The sequence below is a fragment of the Clarias gariepinus genome, chromosome 22 (genome assembly GCF_024256425.1).
Source record: "Clarias gariepinus isolate MV-2021 ecotype Netherlands chromosome 22, CGAR_prim_01v2, whole genome shotgun sequence".
In the NCBI taxonomy this organism is placed as follows: domain Eukaryota; kingdom Metazoa; phylum Chordata; class Actinopteri; order Siluriformes; family Clariidae; genus Clarias; species Clarias gariepinus.
Genome location: NC_071121.1, coordinates 12,663,961 through 12,680,693, shown reverse-complemented (window position 1 = coordinate 12,680,693; position 16,733 = coordinate 12,663,961). Strand labels below are relative to the sequence as shown.

Genomic DNA, 16,733 nt, shown 5'->3' with positions numbered 1-16,733 from the left:
GACCCCCATCATCAACAGGAGCCCAGTGGAGAGAGTGGACAGCTTCAGATACCTCGGTGTTCACATCACGCAGGACCTGGCATGGTCCTGTCACATCAACACCGTGGTAAAAAAGGCCCGGCAGCGTCTGTACCACCTCAGACGCTTGAGAGACTTTAGACTGCCCTCCAAGGTGCTCAGGAATTTCTACTCCTGCACCATAGAGAGCATTCTGACGGGAAACATCACGACCTGGTTCGGGAACAGCACCATGCAGGACAGACGAGCTCTACAGAGGGTGGTGCGATTAGCTGAGCGCATCATCCGCACGAGCACCTGACCTGCACTCAATCTACACCAAGCGGTGCCGGACTAAGGCCAGGAAGGTCGTAAAGGACCTCAGCCACCCCAACAATGGACTGTTCACTCTGTTGCGGTCTGGGAAGCGATTTCGCTCCCTAAGGGCCAACACAGAGAGACTGAGGAGGAGCTTCTTCCCGCAGGCGATAAGGTCTCTCAACCACACCACTATGCAGAATTAACACAATATTTTCACAATTTTTACAATCAATCAATCAATCTTTATACATCCATGGACACTATGGACAATTCCACGCACATCTGCACTACATGTTTACGTTTACACTCTGGACCATTGCACAAAGACACTTTAATAACCTTAGCACAAAGTCACTTTTTCTATGCATATTTGCACACCATTATATTTCTATTTGTACAGTACATTTCTATTTTCAGTTTCTATTTTTAGTTCTATTTTTCCTAGTTAAATTTTATTTTATTTATTTTATTTTTTTATTTAAATTTCTATCGTATTTCTTTTATTCATATTTATTACTATTATAAGCTTTAATTCTCTTTTTAAGGTCACTGGCGGTCGTGTAAGCATTTCACTACATTTCGTACTGTGTATGACTGTGTATGTGACAAATAAAATTTAAATTTGAATACTCAGCAAAAAAAAGTCCTTTGACTTTCAACTGTTTTTACTTTCAGTAAATTTAATGTGTAAATATTTGTATGAACACTAAAAGAGTCAACACCATAAGACATAAACTAAAAATGTTTCACAATGTGCCCTGAATGAAAGGAGGCTCAAAATCAAAAGTACCAGTCAGTATCTGGTGTGGCCACCAGCTGCTTGAAGTACTGCAGTGCATCTCCTCCTCATGGACTGCCTATTGCGGACAGTCTGAGCACTGATGAAGGGATTGTGTGTTCCTGGTGTGACTCGGGCAGTTGTTGGTGCCATCCTGTACCTGTCACGCAGGTGTGATATTCGGATGTACCGATCCTGTGCAGGTGTTGTTACACGTGGTCTTCCACTGCGAGGATGATCAGCTGTCCTTCCTGTCTCCCTGTAGCACTGTCTTAGGCGCCACAGAGAGACAGGAAGGACATGGCAATTTATTGCCCTAGCCACATTAGATTTTTACAACATTATTGTTGAAATACACAGTCCTAAAAAAAGGGACGTTTCTTTTTTTGCTAAGTATATATATATATATATATATATATATATATGCAAGATACTTTTCCTTTCTCATGTGAGTCAGTCCACATCAGTCGTGCTCTTTAACCAATCAGGCAGTGGCGATTTCTTTAAGACTGCAAGGGAAGCTCAGCTTCCCCTATAATGTCACAAAATTAATGGTCAAATTATGAACTATTGTATTAACATTTTATTGACTAAAAATGCGTCAGAAAACGTTCATCTCAAAGACGAGTTTGTTCAGAATCAGTAAGATATAGCAGGTCGGCTGACTTGATTTTTTTCTCATACATTCCGTTAAAGCCCAGCGTCCATTGACTTCAATGCGGCTGCTTTGAAAAAATTTTTCTGTGCTTTGAAACTAGACGGTCATTGGATAAACGCTGCGATTATGACCCGCCCACGGACACTCAGGGTCTCTGGGGTTAAATGAAAAGCAAATGAGGAGTCGGCTGGCCTGGAGTCCGAGCTTCTGCGTGATGATTGGAGGGTCTGTAGAAAGATTGCATCTCCTTTTGACTGACAGCGATTTTGTACTATAAAGAAACGCTGAAGCTATTCGCGCTCAGTCCCATCGCAGATTTCTCAAGTTCAGTCGAAATAAAAACTGCTGCAACCTATTTCTTTATATTTGCTTGGCGAAATTGCTTGATTTTCATCATACATTTCACACAATTATACACCACATTCCTTGATTTACTTTTACAGAGTTTTTTTAGATCATTCATTCATTTATTCATATAGTAGGCTAGGCTAGCGTCGTGGGTGAAACTGCACACGATGGCAGACAGTGCTAAAATTGTCGACCTGACTTTGGCGAAGCCATTTGAAAGTGTTCCTTATGAGGAAAAACTTAGAATTAAACAGCAGGGCAGATCAACACCTAAGATTGATTTAGTGCAAAAGATAAGAAAAAATAACAGGTCTTTTCAGCTCTCCTGGTATGACAAAGTTAGCTGGCTGACTGAAGGTGCTGTGACAAATAAAATGTACTGCTGGCCATGCCTCTTGAAGCCATTTGAAAGTAATCTCACGGATGTGTTGTTTGGTCAAAGGTGGGGTTTGGAGATCTGTCCAACTTTGACAGGGCATATAAAAGACATGAAAAGAGCAATGAACATGTGAGTGCATGTGCAAGATTAAGTTGCATGGGAAGGATCAGGGTTGAGCATGCAATAAATAAAGGTGCTCGCATTCAAGTGGCTAAACATAATAAAACAGTCAAACAAAACAGGGCCTTCCTAAACCGCCTTATTGATGTGACATCCTTGCTAGGCCGGCAGGAGCTGTCATTTAGGGGCCATGATGAGAGTAGTGAATCATCCAACAAGGGGAATTACAGGGAGTTCACAGAAACATTAGCTAAATATGACTCTGTCCTGTCCACACAATTCGAGTCCTCAACTGTGTTTTCTGGTATGTCCCATACTATTCAAAAATGACTTGATCTCTGCTCTTGCAGCCACCATTTCTGATTAGATCAGAGATGAAATTCAGGATGCTCCCTTCTTTGGATGGTGGATGAAACAACTGATATATCCTGCCGTGCCCAACTCTCTGTCATTGTTCGCTATGTGGATAGTGCAGGTAAAATTCAGGAGCGCCTTATTGGATTTTTTTATGTTTCTCGGGGAACAGAGATGGCAAGTCTGTTTTTGAAATATTAAATGAGAACATGGAGGGCTACAATTTTAAGGATAAGCTTGTGGCACAGACCTATGATGGGGCTGCTGTCATGGCTTCAGATCTCAATGGTCTCCAGGCCAAAGTGAAAGCAATAGCCCCCAGTGCAATGTTTGTGCATTGCTATGCACACAGACTGAATCTGGTGCTGTCACAGGGGGCTAAATGCTTGCCTGAGTGCAGAATCTTTTTTGCATCACTCTCTGGATTTGCCACATTTTTTTCAAAATCCACAGAGAGGACATCTTTTCTGGAGTCTGCAGGCTGTTCAAGGTTGCCCAGAAACGCTCCTACTCGATGGAATTTCACATCACGGATAGTGAGCACTGTGGCAAACAATTATGATGGCCTCCTGAAGACATTTGAGAACATCACTGCAGATACAACAATGGATGATGATACACTGGATTGTGCCAAAGGCTTTGTGAGGAAACTGGAGGATTTTAAATTGTGTTCATGTTGTACACATATGAACAAATCTTCTCTGAGACTGATGTGGTCTTTGATATTGTCCAGCAGAGGGCGATGGATGTTCTTTACTGCAAGAAAAGAATTGGACCTCTTTTTGCATTTGTCAAAAAGAAGGGGTCAAAGGGGGCTTTCCAAGCCGTTTATGCCAAAACAGCAGATCTCACATCAGACCCACGAGATGAGCCCATGAGAAAGTGCCGTCTGACCCAATTACAGGAACCCCAAGAGCAATACAGAAATCTGTACATGGCCATCCTTGATAACATCTATAACATCAGCAGATTCCTCAACGTTTTTCAAATTTGGAAAGCATGCTCTTCTTAGAATTAGCCAATCCAGAAAAACTTGATGACATACAGTAAGACAAGTATTTCCAAAGGAGGCCTTCCAAAGTGTCCTGAAAAGTTATGGCCATCACTTTAGGGTGATTCAGGGAGACTGAGGTCAGAACTTCAAGTCCTGTATTCAGATCAGGACTTGCAGGGTAACAGGGGAAAGCTGTGTGATTACTTGGTGTTCCTTTAAAACATGGAGTTGTACAGTGCAATGCCTCAGCTTTACAAACTGTTTTAATTAGTGGCAACAATTGGAGCTACATCTGGAGGTGCAGAAAGGAGCTTCTCCTGTTTAAAGCGGCTCAAGTCCTACACCCGAAACACAATGGCCCAAGGCCGTTTAAGCAGCCTAGCTCTGCTGGCCATTGAGAGGACACTGGTCAAGTCACTGGAAAAGACGCCTAGTTGGTACGACAGGGTCACAGACCATTTTCTAGAAAAGGAACGTAGGGCAGAATTTACTTTTAAATAAATAGACAATTTTATGATGTAGGCCGAAAATGAGCTTCCTCTATTTGACAGACCAGTAGCCGCCACTGCAATTAGGTGTGACCTCGCCATTTCAACCAATCATAACCCGGCAGGAGCGCGCAGCCTTAATCCTGTTGACATGAAATAAACCTGCTCCCGAGCAGGTTTAAGCTTACAGATATGTTGCTATGACAGCAAATGCGAGAAGCGCATCGAAGAACGAAACAATCCGAGATCAGGACAAATCCACAACAATCAAATCCAGCTATGTTACGTCTCCCTATTTTTTTTTTGGCATCTAGGGTTTCGGGAGGTAACATAAATTTAATAATAATAAATAAATAAATGCACTTTTCTCTGCTTTGGAAATGTGAGTGTATGTAACAATAGGAAAGAATGAACAAAGGCACTTGGATTCAGGAAGTTAGGTTTAGTGAGATTTGCTGTTATTTACATAGCTCTCTATAAGGATGATGTTATGAACAATCAACCCAAAATTCCATCAAAACTAACAATATTCTATTTACAAATTATATACAAGAAAAGACAACAAAAGTGAGGGACAAGAGCAGTGCTAAAGAAAAGAAAACAATAAAACATAAGTCCTCTATCTAACCCCCAAATCAAGGCTAACTGAAAGCGATAATCGAGTGACGATACGAACACATCCAAATGATCAACTATGAGCAAAGTTCTCCCAAGAGAAAATTCGAGCATACGGTAATTCAAGTCTGACACAAAACAACCAAAACAAGAGCAAAAAAAAGAACAAGCAAACATGGGAGAGCAAAGAAAAAAATGGAAGGCAATCGTTTGTCCCGATTTCACGTCACGTCTGGGTCTTTATACGCGCCCTCTCACGTCTGATTGGTCCTTCGGGTGATATGCAGGATTAAGATTGACAGCACTGTGATTCAACCACAGGGCCTGTGAGGTAATTAGGGAGAGAACAGGAGAGAAAGAAAAAAAACCCCCTTATTTTTCCCTTATTTAAAAATCCCCTTAATGAATAAGGGGAAAAAACTTGTAAAAACTGGATAAGTTTGTGTAATATTAAAATTAAAAACACACTTGCATATGCATAGAGATGGCCAAAATTATTTAGACGTTATCTGCCATGTATTAGTTTATGCAAAAAAACCAGGTGATTTTACAAGTTCTAACCTACCTGGCTGAAGAGTTGTTATAGTTAACTGAAAATCCTGTGAAAAACTATGTATGTAACAATAGTATTCAGCTTCATGGTCTAAACCTAATAGAAAACTAGTTGACGATGGTGAAGAAAAAATTGTAGCAGTCAAAAAAAAAAGACTTCTGTACATGATCTTTAGGAAGCAGTCAAGGCATAGATTGAGAAAGTAACACCAGGGTACTGCAAACTTCTTTTGCACTTTACGCTCAGCCAGATCCAGCAGAGCTTGAAGAATAAAGGACTTCCTAACAAATTATTGTTGTATAGCAATTTTGTTAACTAAAATATCAAATTATTTTTATTATATTGTCTTTAATTATTTTTAAAAAATCATGTTTTTGTTTTATTCAATATAAATTCTATATTTTCTATATTGTACAGCTAGGTTTTTCTTATATTTTATTGCACAGATATTTTATTCACAGATATATTATTTCCTATTAATAGGCTTTTATTTTAAGGTCACGGGCAGTCATCGAAGCACATCAGTGTACGACTGTATGTTGTTTGAATTTATTTAAACTGCCACTGGAACACGGCAAACAACAATATATTTACAAGCTAGTAGTGCCATGTTCTTCCTAAGCCAGTAACAGAAGTGGTACAACTCAAAGATGTTCCGGGCACTGAATGTGAAACTCTTCTTTCGGGACTCTTGCAGTCTATAGTGAATATACAGTTATGTCTATGTCTGTTTGTTCGAAGACATCTTCAATGATCTTGGACACTTTCTCCCATTTCAGCCTGTCCAAACCACAGCCAATCCTAAAACCGTATATAAAAAAGTATATATTTGAAAAAAATGTGGTTGAAATTAAATAAAGTGTTAAAAAAAGATAAATGTTTAAAACATTTATGTAATATGTGTGTAAAATGTTAAAAAAAAAAATGCATACCGTGGTATTGACAGCTTGGTGACTCCATTTTCTAAGCAGTGTCCTTTCATTGCTTCCAAGCTTTGTTTGAGTGTTTCATATTTAGGTTTACAGTTATACTTTACCTTTGTAATCTGTTTTGGGGGTAAATGCAACCAGAAAAACAGTATTAGTATGACAGTATATCTATTTAACAAACTAACGTCATGTAAACATTTTTGTTTGACAGAGAAGTAACAGTTTTTAATGAATTTATAGTAAATGGAATGTCTGTAAAATTAGTTCACTTGTTATAATGGCCAATAATATGAAATGGCATTAAAAGGTTTCAAGGTTAGCTCCGTTTACGAGCTATGTTTTCTTGGTGTATGTCCTCCCTTAGTCACCTTAATACCTGGCAGTATAATTCGCTATTGATGGTCTGGCCCCATGGGGACAAATTCTTGTTGCACAATGCCGCGAATGTTGAAAAAGATGATACACATGCACTTTGTCAAGCTGTGGATTTACTTTGTCTTTTTTATTTGTGGGCTCTTCAACTAAAAAGTTGCCGAATCGTTTCAATTAAGCTTGTTGAAGATCTTCCTGATCTCTTGTCTTCCAGTGATGTTCTTCTGCTTTTTAAGTGCATGTGCCCTCATTGCAGTCAAATGTCTCTGTGGCAAATTTGCCTAGTTTTACATAGAATTTGATGTTTGCTCTTTGTTCCAACTTGCTGTCCATGATGAAATAGCAGACGTGATAACACATGTGGTCAGAATCGTACCAGTTGCACAGCTCCTGGTGTACACAGGATGATGTACGCACACTGTCTTATAAAGTTGTAACCAAACTAGTCTCAAAACTTTGATACAACCTTTTTTTTTGGCACTTTACCTAAATAAAACCATTACAGTTGCACCTTTGACTGTGGAAAAAGTTGTGACACCTTTCAAAATGCTAAATTAGTACCTCCTTAGAGACAATTTAGCATAAATTTATATTCATAAGTTAATAAGGAGCATTTGCCATTTAAGTCCCTGTGTAACCTTCTAGGTGGAACTACAGACATGTGGTAAACTGACAGCAAACAGTGCTGATTTAGCCATGATAATAATCTCACCAGATAGTACACAAATCGGTCACCTCTCTTAAGCACTGCACACTCTCCTGGTTGCTTTTCTGTGAGGACAGTGAAGATTAGATTTATCAGGGAAGATTAGAAATCAACTGATGTTTAAAATCAAGGTCTGCATAAATACTGACACAGGCAAATGCTCTTGGTTTGACACTTACTCTGTGCCTGAAGTTCATCAACTCCCTCAAATATATTTTTAAAGGCTACAGCAATGCCTGCTCCCATCTTGCAGTCCATGCTGATGCAGTGAGCTAGGGAGTTTGTGCTGGAGAACAAATCTCCTTTCACATAATGCAGTTTACTCACCTTCCTAGCCATAACACGCACCTCTTTCAGGCAAGGACTAATAACTACAGACCTAGGACCCTTTAAAACACAAGCGAAACTCCACATTAAACGGTGCATATAAGATTATTTAATCTCTATAAAACATAAGTTTAAATAATGTTCTGCCTAATGAAGGATCTTGTATAAACTTAAATGACAGCCTTACAGATTTACTCGATAAACCGAGATAAACTTCAGACTACTCTATCATTCCACGTACGCTTTCGTTTTCACTTAAAGTACATAACCTACAGCTAAACACTAATTAGCATTTAGCATTTTTTTCACCACTGCATGGCTTAAACTTGGACACGGAAGTGCGTTGACGCGGAAGTGCGGATAACCAATCAGCGTGCGCCTCGACAGCCGGGGCGGGATGAAGGAAACTATTAATATTATTATTATTATTTACAACATAGCCAGGAAGAATTAAAGGCGCAGTAAATATCAAATAACAAAAAGTACATAACACACCCACAAAAATGTCCATTTTAAATCATGAAGAAATAAAAAAAAATTGACAGGATAATATGTAGACAATAAGAACATTTAATAGAGATTTTTCTCATCTTGTTATTTAGAATACACTAATCAGCCATAACATTATGACCACCCGCCTAATATTAAGTAGGTCTCCCCTTTGCCACCAAATGACCTATGTGTTCTGACACCTATTTGTTGGAACAAGAATTAACCTTTTCCTCAATTTGCGATACAGTAGCTCTTCTATTGGATCAGACGACATGGGCAGCCCTCACTCCCCATGTGCATCAGAGAACCATGGCCACCCATGACCCTGTTGCCAGTTTACCGGTTTTCCTTCTTTGGATCACTTTTGGTATGTCCTAACAACTGCAGCCTGGGAGCATCGCACACGACCTGCAGTTTGGAGTTGCTCTGACCCACATGTCTAGTCAATACAATTTGGCCCTTCTTACAGTAGCTATATTTCTTTTATCTCGTTACAGTGGAGGCTAGAAGTGGGTGGGAAATCTTAGGCAGCAAGTGTATCTTTTTTCCTGAAGCAGACATGAAGTTAGTTGGTGTGAGAGAAGAGGATGCAGAGGATAGGTTAGATGGAGGCAAATGATTCGCTGTGGCGACCCCTGAAAGGGAACAGCCGAAAGACAAAGAAGAAGAAGAAGACTGTAAAGTTTTAAGTGACTTTGACAAAGGCAAATTGTGGTAAAATGACTGAGTCAGAGCAAAACTGCCAGTCTTGTGGGATGTTCCTGGTCTGCATAGGCAGGACTTTCCAAATGCAATCCAAGAAAGGACATCTGGTGACAAGGCTGGTTCATGTAGTCCGATCCAATAGAAGAGTTAGTGTAGATTAAATTGATAAAAAGGTTAATGCTGGTAATAGAAATGTGTCAGAACACACAGTGCATCACTGTTATGGAGACAAAAGGGGGGACCTATTTAATATTAGGCAGGTGGTCACAATATTATGGCTGATCTTTGTAAATGAATGAAGTTCAGACTTCGATGTACAGTATATCATGGACAAAACCATATGACATCACATGTGGTACAATGATAAAAAGTTGTTGAAAAATGTCTCTCACTCTCTTATTGTTTTAAAGAAAGATTATATCTGTATCTGTTTTGCTGGGATGAAAAAAAAAACAGAAGTTAAGAAAGAAAATTCTTTCAATGGCTTCAATCACAATGGAAAATTCCTTTGCAGATATAGAAATGGAATAAGCAAAAAAAAAAAAAAAAATCTATAAAAAAAATGTATAAATATACAATAAATATAGCTATTGTATTTTAAATATATTGTATAAATATCTATTAAAAAATATTGTATAAATATATTTAAGTAATTGACCAATTAAGATAATGTTATTGTTAAACTCATTAAAAAAAAACATAAATTTGTTTTTGTAAGTAATGTTTCAGTTCTAGATAAAGTATGTGTGTGGAGTAAAAGGAAAATTGCATTTAAAATAAGAGACCAGGAGAGTGACATCTGTCTATGGATCGTAGAAAGCATTTTGGAGGTGGCATAATTATAAACCACCAAAATATTCAAACCATGTATTTTAGAGTATAACCAAGGAGGGGATGGCATTCCAAATAGATTCTGAATCATTTAAGAATTGCCTTAGCCAATTTATTTTGAATGTATAATTTTTTGTTGTAAAGTCAAGAAAATTCCTACCACCACATTCCCCTGTATTCATTAATACAGATTTTTGTTCTTTTTTGTGTAACGAACCTTGTTCCTTCACACACTATCCAATAACATTGTTTTGCAATCTTTACTTGTGACAACTCCTAAGTCTGTTACCTTTTTTTAATAGGAGTATTGCAAATGATTTATATTTATAAATTTATATTCCGGCATAAACCAGAAAATTTTGAGAATTAATCAATTAAGTCTAAAGCAATAGGAATTAGAGACACATCTTGCAAAACAGTGTGGTATCATCAGCCAGATGAGTGATGATAAAATGCCTCCCAGCCACATTGCCATGCTGAGAGGCACAAGGTAAAGAAAGATTGAGCATCCTTGTCTAATTCCACAAGACCAATTAAACCATGAGAAAGTTCTATGTTTTAGTTGATGGAGCTGTTATTACTATTATTATTCGAAGTTTTAATTGTTTTGCAAAAACAAGTCTAATATTGTTTCTAATAATTTTTTATGAGTCCAGACTGTGTTTCATCTATAATAAAATGTAGAACATCTTTGACTCTTTTGGCAAAATGTAAAGGCAAAATTAATAACATTTATAGGACACCAATTCTCAATTAAAAGTAAATAATTTTTAGTTTGGGTTCAAAGAGATGACGCCCTGAGTCATTGATGGTGGAAGAGACTCTTTTTTTTTATATTTTCCTTGAAGATTTTATAAAATTCTGCATTAATACCTGGTGATTTATTATTTTTCAAGCTAACAACATATTGCTGTTATGACAGAGTTTACTACAGGTTTCCAGGCTTCTTTCTCATCTAGAAAAAAGGGATGAGCACAATGATATTGATGGCAGTATTAGCATATTAGCACAGTTGAACCTTTGTTACCTTATGTATTTGTGCAAAGTGTTTAAATGAGAAGGTGGAAGAGTGACAGAATAAAGGAAAAAAACACTTATTCAATGCTCTTTAAAAAAAAAAAAAAAAATGTATAGGGAGCCGCAAATCATCCAACAGTATCGGTGGTAATGTAGAAAACCTAACCTAAGAAAAATAAATATATAAAAATAGATACAAAAAAATTAATATTTAAAAAAAAGTTCTCTCAGAATCCGATTTCATTGTTCATATAGTATGGCGGCATGGTAATGTAGTGTTTAGCACTGTCGCCTTGCACCTCCAGGGTCCAGGTGTGATTCCTCATTGTGTGCATGGAGTTTGCATGTTCTCCCCGTGCTTAGTGGGTTTCCTCCCAGAATCCAAAGAGCTGCAGATTAGGCTAATTGATGTTTCCAAATTGCCCTTAGTGTGTGTTGTGTGCCCTGCGATGGATTGGCACCCTGTTCAGGGTGTATCCTGCCTCGTACCCAAAGTCTCCTGGGATAGGCTCCAGGCCCCCTGCAACCCTGAATACAGGATAAAGTGGTATAGACGATGAGTGAGTGTTTATATAGCATGATAATTAATATGAAAGTCATTCAGTTTTCCTATAAGAACTTTCCTATATGAACTACTAGCATTGCTGTTTTTCTACATCAGGTTGCTTGTAAATAGTAACGAAAGCTTTCATCCTGATTATGAAGTTGTTACTTAAGTTTTTTTTTCTAAGCTGGTATTATATCTTTCTGACATTTGTATTTCATACTTTCTGTATGCATGCCTTAAATAATCTTCAATTCTTATAATTTTTTTTTTATAAAACTCACACAAACCTGTGCAAACTAATGTGGTATTGAATGTTGCAAGTGGACTGAGTGCCATGTCACATTTTTCATTCACAGCTGATTTTAGTCCTGGTTTTATTACAGAGGTAGCTCAATATTTACTCAGAAACTGCTGACATCTGGCAAACATTTTTATTTAATGAGTTCATCTTCAGTGAGTTCGCAAATACGCAGTCCCAGTGGACTTTTTTTGTACACATCTTTTCTATAGATGTGTATTTCTATTTAATAAACCTCAAACTTATCGCTGATGATCACAATGTATCACAGTTAAACTGCAGTGGGAAAAGATTTGCCACATTTAGTAAAACTAAGAATAACACAAAAAAATAAGTATTATATATAATATATATTTTTTCTTTAAAATTATTTTTTGTGTGAATACAATTCATAAATTTCACATCTTGTGAAAAGCAAAGATTTTGTATGAATAATCCTAAATAGTTGTATTTTTTCAACATTCAGAAATAATGCCTTATATACAGTACGTGTACATTTACACCTTATTTATTAGTTCTAAAAACATTAATACCTACTTAGAAGCTTTATCCAGAACATACAATAAAATAATAATTTCTACAAAATTAATTAAAAATGAAACTTACATTAAAATTAAAATATGTCTAATTTGTGTTACATTAATGGCCATCCTCAACCCAAGCCAAGAAAAACTTAATAGACAATACATATACATTTTAAACACAAAATTTTAAATTTTATACAGAATGTTACATTTAAAGCATTACAGATGAATAGAAATGCTGAGCAAATGTGAAGAAGAAAAAAACAACCAGACATTTGGCATTTCCCTTGTGCATATCCCTGTGCCATTTAAAAGGTCGACTTTTGCTTCGGGAAAAGGTTGTCTCACTGCGTCTTTCTTTACAGACCTAATAGTGTTTATGGTACGTTGTAAAGAGCGAACAGACTGTGTTGAATCTTGGCCAAGGAGGCATTTGGATTTTGGATTCACTACTTTAGAAATTGGCGCTCCTTCTTCGCTGCTCATTGATCCAGTCTCCTGGGTTCACATCCATCTGCAGCATCTTCATGACCCACTTATCACGTCGTGCACCATCAACGAACTCATCCAGTGACAGTTCCCCTATGTAAAGACATATCAAGCTCAACATAACTCCTTCTTTAAATTTGAAATGCGAAGAACAAGGATACTTATTCAAAAATAACCAAATGAAAGGAACAGGATAGCAGGAACTTGTTTCAATCTAGTGAATGCTGAGTTCCCAAATATAATAAAATTTTGCATTTAATCCCAATTTTTTTAGTTTAGTGACTTCTTTTCGTGCTAGTCATGTGTCTCTTTGTAATACAAGCACATCAAGCTTTTTGAGGGCTGCCTCTCTCAAATTGAAGTACTGTCGCTCTTTTGCCGACACAGTTATATTCTCAGCATTGTTTTCTTTTTACATGCCTGTAGTTTTTTTTTTGGGTCCATCTTTCCTAGAAAACCTTAGTAAAAGAGAATCACCACAAATTTTTTTTTTACAAATAAACATGATCTAACCGTCTCCATTCTCATCCACCAGTTCAAATATTCGGTCCACCACCTGGTCTGGGGTAAGTAGGTGACACTCTTCATCCAGCTCCCCGTGGCAGGCTTTCTTCATTCGGTAGATTGACTAGAAAATCAGGCTAAATATTACAAATTGAAGCAGCTTAAGAACAGTTTTTTGCATATATAAAGAATAACAAACTGATTTTTTTAAATAGAGGAAACACTATTTAATCTCTTTTGTTAATCTATTATTATATTCTAGTATGTGTATGAGTAACATGCTTTGAGTGCCCTAGCAGTGAAAGTTAACAGATGTTTCAGAGTTCAAACTTAATTTTAGCATCCATCATTCTTTAACGCTTAAACAAAATAAGAAATGTTTCATAACTATTGTCATTGCACTAATTATGCTCTTTGACATTTGGGTTTATTTGACAGTTTTATACTTTAAAAAAAAGGTTTTTAACTTAAAAGCCACGTCTGACTCAGTTTGACTAAATAATGAGAAAAAGGCAGGAGGTGATTACCTCCACAATCTCCTTTAGCTCTGTCTTGTCAATGCATCCGCTCCCATCTTTATCATACATTTTGAAAGTCCATTTGAGTTTGTGCTCCAGCTTCCCTCGCAATACCAAGTTCAATGCTGCAACATATTCCAGAAAATCAATAGTGTTGTCCTATGAAAATAAGAAAAACAGAAAAAAAAAATACTGTGGGAAACCAGTATTAAATGATACTAAAATCAATGTTTTTAAAGCACAGGAAGACTTTATTAGTCTTACTGTTAAAATAAATCCATTACAATCATTATCAGTGCACTAAAATAACTGCATTACTCACCCCATTTTTATCAAAAGCACGGAACATATTCTCAATGTAGTCTGCCGCTTCCTGATTGTCGGTCACGCCAAAGAAGCTCTTGAACTCATGTTTGAAAAGGGTTCCACTTGGGCATTCCACCACAAACTTTTTATACCACTCCTGTAGTTCAGCAACATCGATTTCCTTATCGTCCGTCTCCTCACTGAGCCGCTGACCCATTGCGCAAATGGGTTTGAAAAGCTTTTTTTCAGCTTCTTAACCAAAAATGCTCATTCTTGCATTTCAGCTTTTGTCAATATGACATTCTGAACAATACTAGTGCAGATTTATATCTTGTAACTTGCCGCTACATAGCAAACACATGGATGACTAAAAAAGAAATTGAAAAACTTTGAAAACAGTTCAACATGTCAGACAAAATGCATTTGGAGTTTCTCTGACCTCGTGCTTATACCCTACTCTTTTGGGATCCAGTACAAGGATTGTTCCAGGTCACATGACAGCATGGATTATTCATATCAACATGTCTCACTCAATTAGTTCAGAAGGAGATCATGAGAAGCTTTCCCATAGTTTATCATTTAGAACATACAGTAGTCCCAGAGGACATTTGGGGTATTCTAGGAAGAGTACACAATATATCTACCTAATAAACATTTTCATACTACCATAACTACTTTTAATGATGTTAACTTAATATCAGTGTCAGCTTATGTCAGAAATTTCTTTATCATTATGTGAGGACTGTACAAAACATCAGGATGTATAGGAATATATGTTCTATTCCATGCAGAAACCTGATCAATATAATGAATTATTTATGATAGCCATAATATACAATTCCTTTTGTTCTTATAGGCTTTAAAAAAATGCTAAAGAATGGCTAAGGACTTAATATTTTGAACCACAGGAACTTTATAAGCTCAATTCAAAAGTGTTTGAAACAGCTGGGTCCACAAAGATCTGTTTCTGCATTCTTTCTTACATTAGAAAAACTTGCTATTGAAATGCAGAGACATGCTCAGTGTTGAGAAATATGCTTTGTTTTGCTCTATGAGTAACATAATGATAAGCCGTCTATTTGCGAAGACAAGTTCCTTTGTTAATTAGTGAAAATGTCTGAACAGGTAATGTGTACGGCTTAGCCTACATGTGTAACTAGTGTAGTATTTGTGAGGAAATACCCTGAGGCCTGTGAACTTTAATGGCCTATTTCAATATGCTGACTGTATATTTCATGAGGATAAGCTCTCTTACCCTAGAGGTGTCAAGGCAGTCAAAGGCATTAAGGAAGGTCTTTATTGGATTACCAGCCATCACACTGGGAGAAATGAGAGGGAGAGAAACAGGCCAAAAAATGATGTAAATTTCACTAACCCCTTTAGGTGTATCATATGCAGGTGATATGACGCCCACTGAAATTGTGAAAATGTTATTTGGAAGTAATGATTTTTTTCCTTTATGTTACATAAGTATAAATAGTTGAACAAATATAAATTTGCATCCTCAAGGGGAGGAGTAATCAGATTTGCAGGATATATGAAGAATATATTTTCTAAAATGGCTCAGATGAATTATATTATTCATAAGTGAATTTAAATACCCGTTTTGTTAGTGGTATATTGAGCTTTCTCTAAATATAAACACCACACTACTGATTATTAGAAATCATGCTACATTGTAATTATTTAAACATTACACAAAAAATAAATGATGGCATTTAAGTTCAATAATGTTTAACTTATAATATCAGTCTGATTCCTTTAATAAATCTTGTCTATTTTCTGCAATATTTAAAAACGTCCCTAGATGTCAGTACTTCATAGGGTCCGCTATGGCACAGCATATCTTTGGTTGCTAGGTTTATGACGGTGTGTTCTGCTTGACAACCTCTGTAAAAGAGTAATACCAATGCAATTTGATATAAAGGGCCCGAATAGATAACTAAATGATAATTAAAATTAGTAACCTATGGTGTCTATGGTGTATAAAACTGGTCAATTGACATTATGTATAACCGTCAATAACGGCATGTGACCTTTAACGGTTTGGCTGCAGTCTTTACCCCATTCCTCATCACTACATACCAGGGTTTGACTAAGTATAAATGAAAAATGAGTAAAGGTAAAAATCCATGACAGCATGTTCTGTTCAGAATATGCAATCTCTCAATGTCAAGGCTAGTTGCCAGGGTAGCGGATACAAAAATACTATTTTCTCTCTATCTTTTTTTCTTGCACAATGTCAGAATAAAGACAAAATGTCAAGGATCTTATAGTTTATTCCCTGTGATTGGCAAAGTTTATGAGCCCTAGTAGTCCAGCTCATTACCGTCTAACAAATAAAGGGGAAAAACAAGGCAAAAATATAATTGTTTACCTAGCCAAGCTAATGTTGCAGGGAAGTCATATCCTAATACTAGGGCATGTAAGAGTCTACCAGACACAAAATTTCAGCACACTTTGTACTCTTCTCTGTTCTGAATTAATGAAATAAACAAAATGGGATACTGTTCGGTGTAAAAAATGGCAGGATAAAAATACTTTTACACACAGTAAACTGAAT

At 36.8% G+C, this 16,733-nt stretch overlaps 2 protein-coding genes across 5 annotated transcripts; both read right to left on the bottom strand.

Annotated features, from left to right (window-relative positions):
• Positions 1 to 4,864: 4,864 nt before the first annotated feature.
• On the bottom strand, positions 4,865 to 8,263 carry oard1 (O-acyl-ADP-ribose deacylase 1). 3 transcript variants are annotated; one of them, XR_008356090.1, is made up of 5 exons: positions 7,792 to 8,262; positions 7,619 to 7,677; positions 6,538 to 6,650; positions 5,618 to 6,406; positions 4,865 to 5,376 (listed from the first exon to the last, which is right to left on the bottom strand). XR_008356090.1 is itself a non-coding variant. In XM_053481855.1 (5 exons), the coding sequence occupies exons 2-5, from the start codon at positions 7,949 to 7,951 to the stop codon at positions 6,304 to 6,306; spliced, it is 435 nt and encodes a 144-aa protein (XP_053337830.1). In that variant the 5' UTR covers positions 7,952 to 7,999; positions 8,127 to 8,263; the 3' UTR covers positions 4,865 to 6,303. The 3 variants fall into 3 exon arrangements, 2 of the variants coding, with proteins under 2 accessions (XP_053337830.1, XP_053337829.1); XM_053481855.1 differs by having other exon boundaries at positions 4,865 to 6,406; positions 7,792 to 7,999; positions 8,127 to 8,263; XM_053481854.1 differs by having other exon boundaries at positions 4,865 to 6,406.
• Positions 8,264 to 12,422: 4,159 nt separating this feature from the next.
• On the bottom strand, positions 12,423 to 14,569 carry guca1b (guanylate cyclase activator 1B). Of its 2 annotated transcripts, none has more exons than XM_053482945.1 (4): positions 14,187 to 14,569; positions 13,874 to 14,023; positions 13,356 to 13,470; positions 12,423 to 12,935 (listed from the first exon to the last, which is right to left on the bottom strand). In XM_053482945.1, exons 1-4 carry the CDS (start codon positions 14,385 to 14,387, stop codon positions 12,808 to 12,810), a joined length of 594 nt encoding a protein of 197 aa, XP_053338920.1. In that variant the 5' UTR covers positions 14,388 to 14,569; the 3' UTR covers positions 12,423 to 12,807. The 2 variants fall into 2 exon arrangements, with proteins under 2 accessions (XP_053338920.1, XP_053338921.1); XM_053482946.1 differs by having other exon boundaries at positions 13,399 to 13,470.
• Between the last annotated feature and the right edge of the window lie 2,164 nt (positions 14,570 to 16,733).

What these genes read in the sequence shown, in the direction of transcription:
- oard1 (XM_053481854.1), bottom strand. Translation starts at nt 8,038, where the DNA reads ATGCACCGTTTAATGTGGAGTTTCGCTTGTGTTTTAAAGGGTCCTAGG. An exon ending in TGATGAACTTCAGGCACAGA is followed by an intron (nt 7,678 to 7,791) that starts GTAAGTGTCAAA and finishes CTGTCCTCACAG; the next exon opens with AAAAGCAACCAGGAGAGTGT. An exon ending in ACCGATTTGTGTACTATCTG is followed by an intron (nt 6,651 to 7,618) that starts GTGAGATTATTA and finishes CCCCCAAAACAG; the next exon opens with ATTACAAAGGTAAAGTATAA.
- guca1b (XM_053482945.1), bottom strand. Translation starts at nt 14,387, where the DNA reads ATGGGTCAGCGGCTCAGTGAGGAGACGGACGATAAGGAAATCGATGTT. An exon ending in AGCTAAAGGAGATTGTGGAG is followed by an intron (nt 13,471 to 13,873) that starts GTAATCACCTCC and finishes CTGATTTTCTAG; the next exon opens with TCAATCTACCGAATGAAGAA. An exon ending in GGTGGATGAGAATGGAGACG is followed by an intron (nt 12,936 to 13,355) that starts GTTAGATCATGT and finishes GTCTTTACATAG; the next exon opens with GGGAACTGTCACTGGATGAG.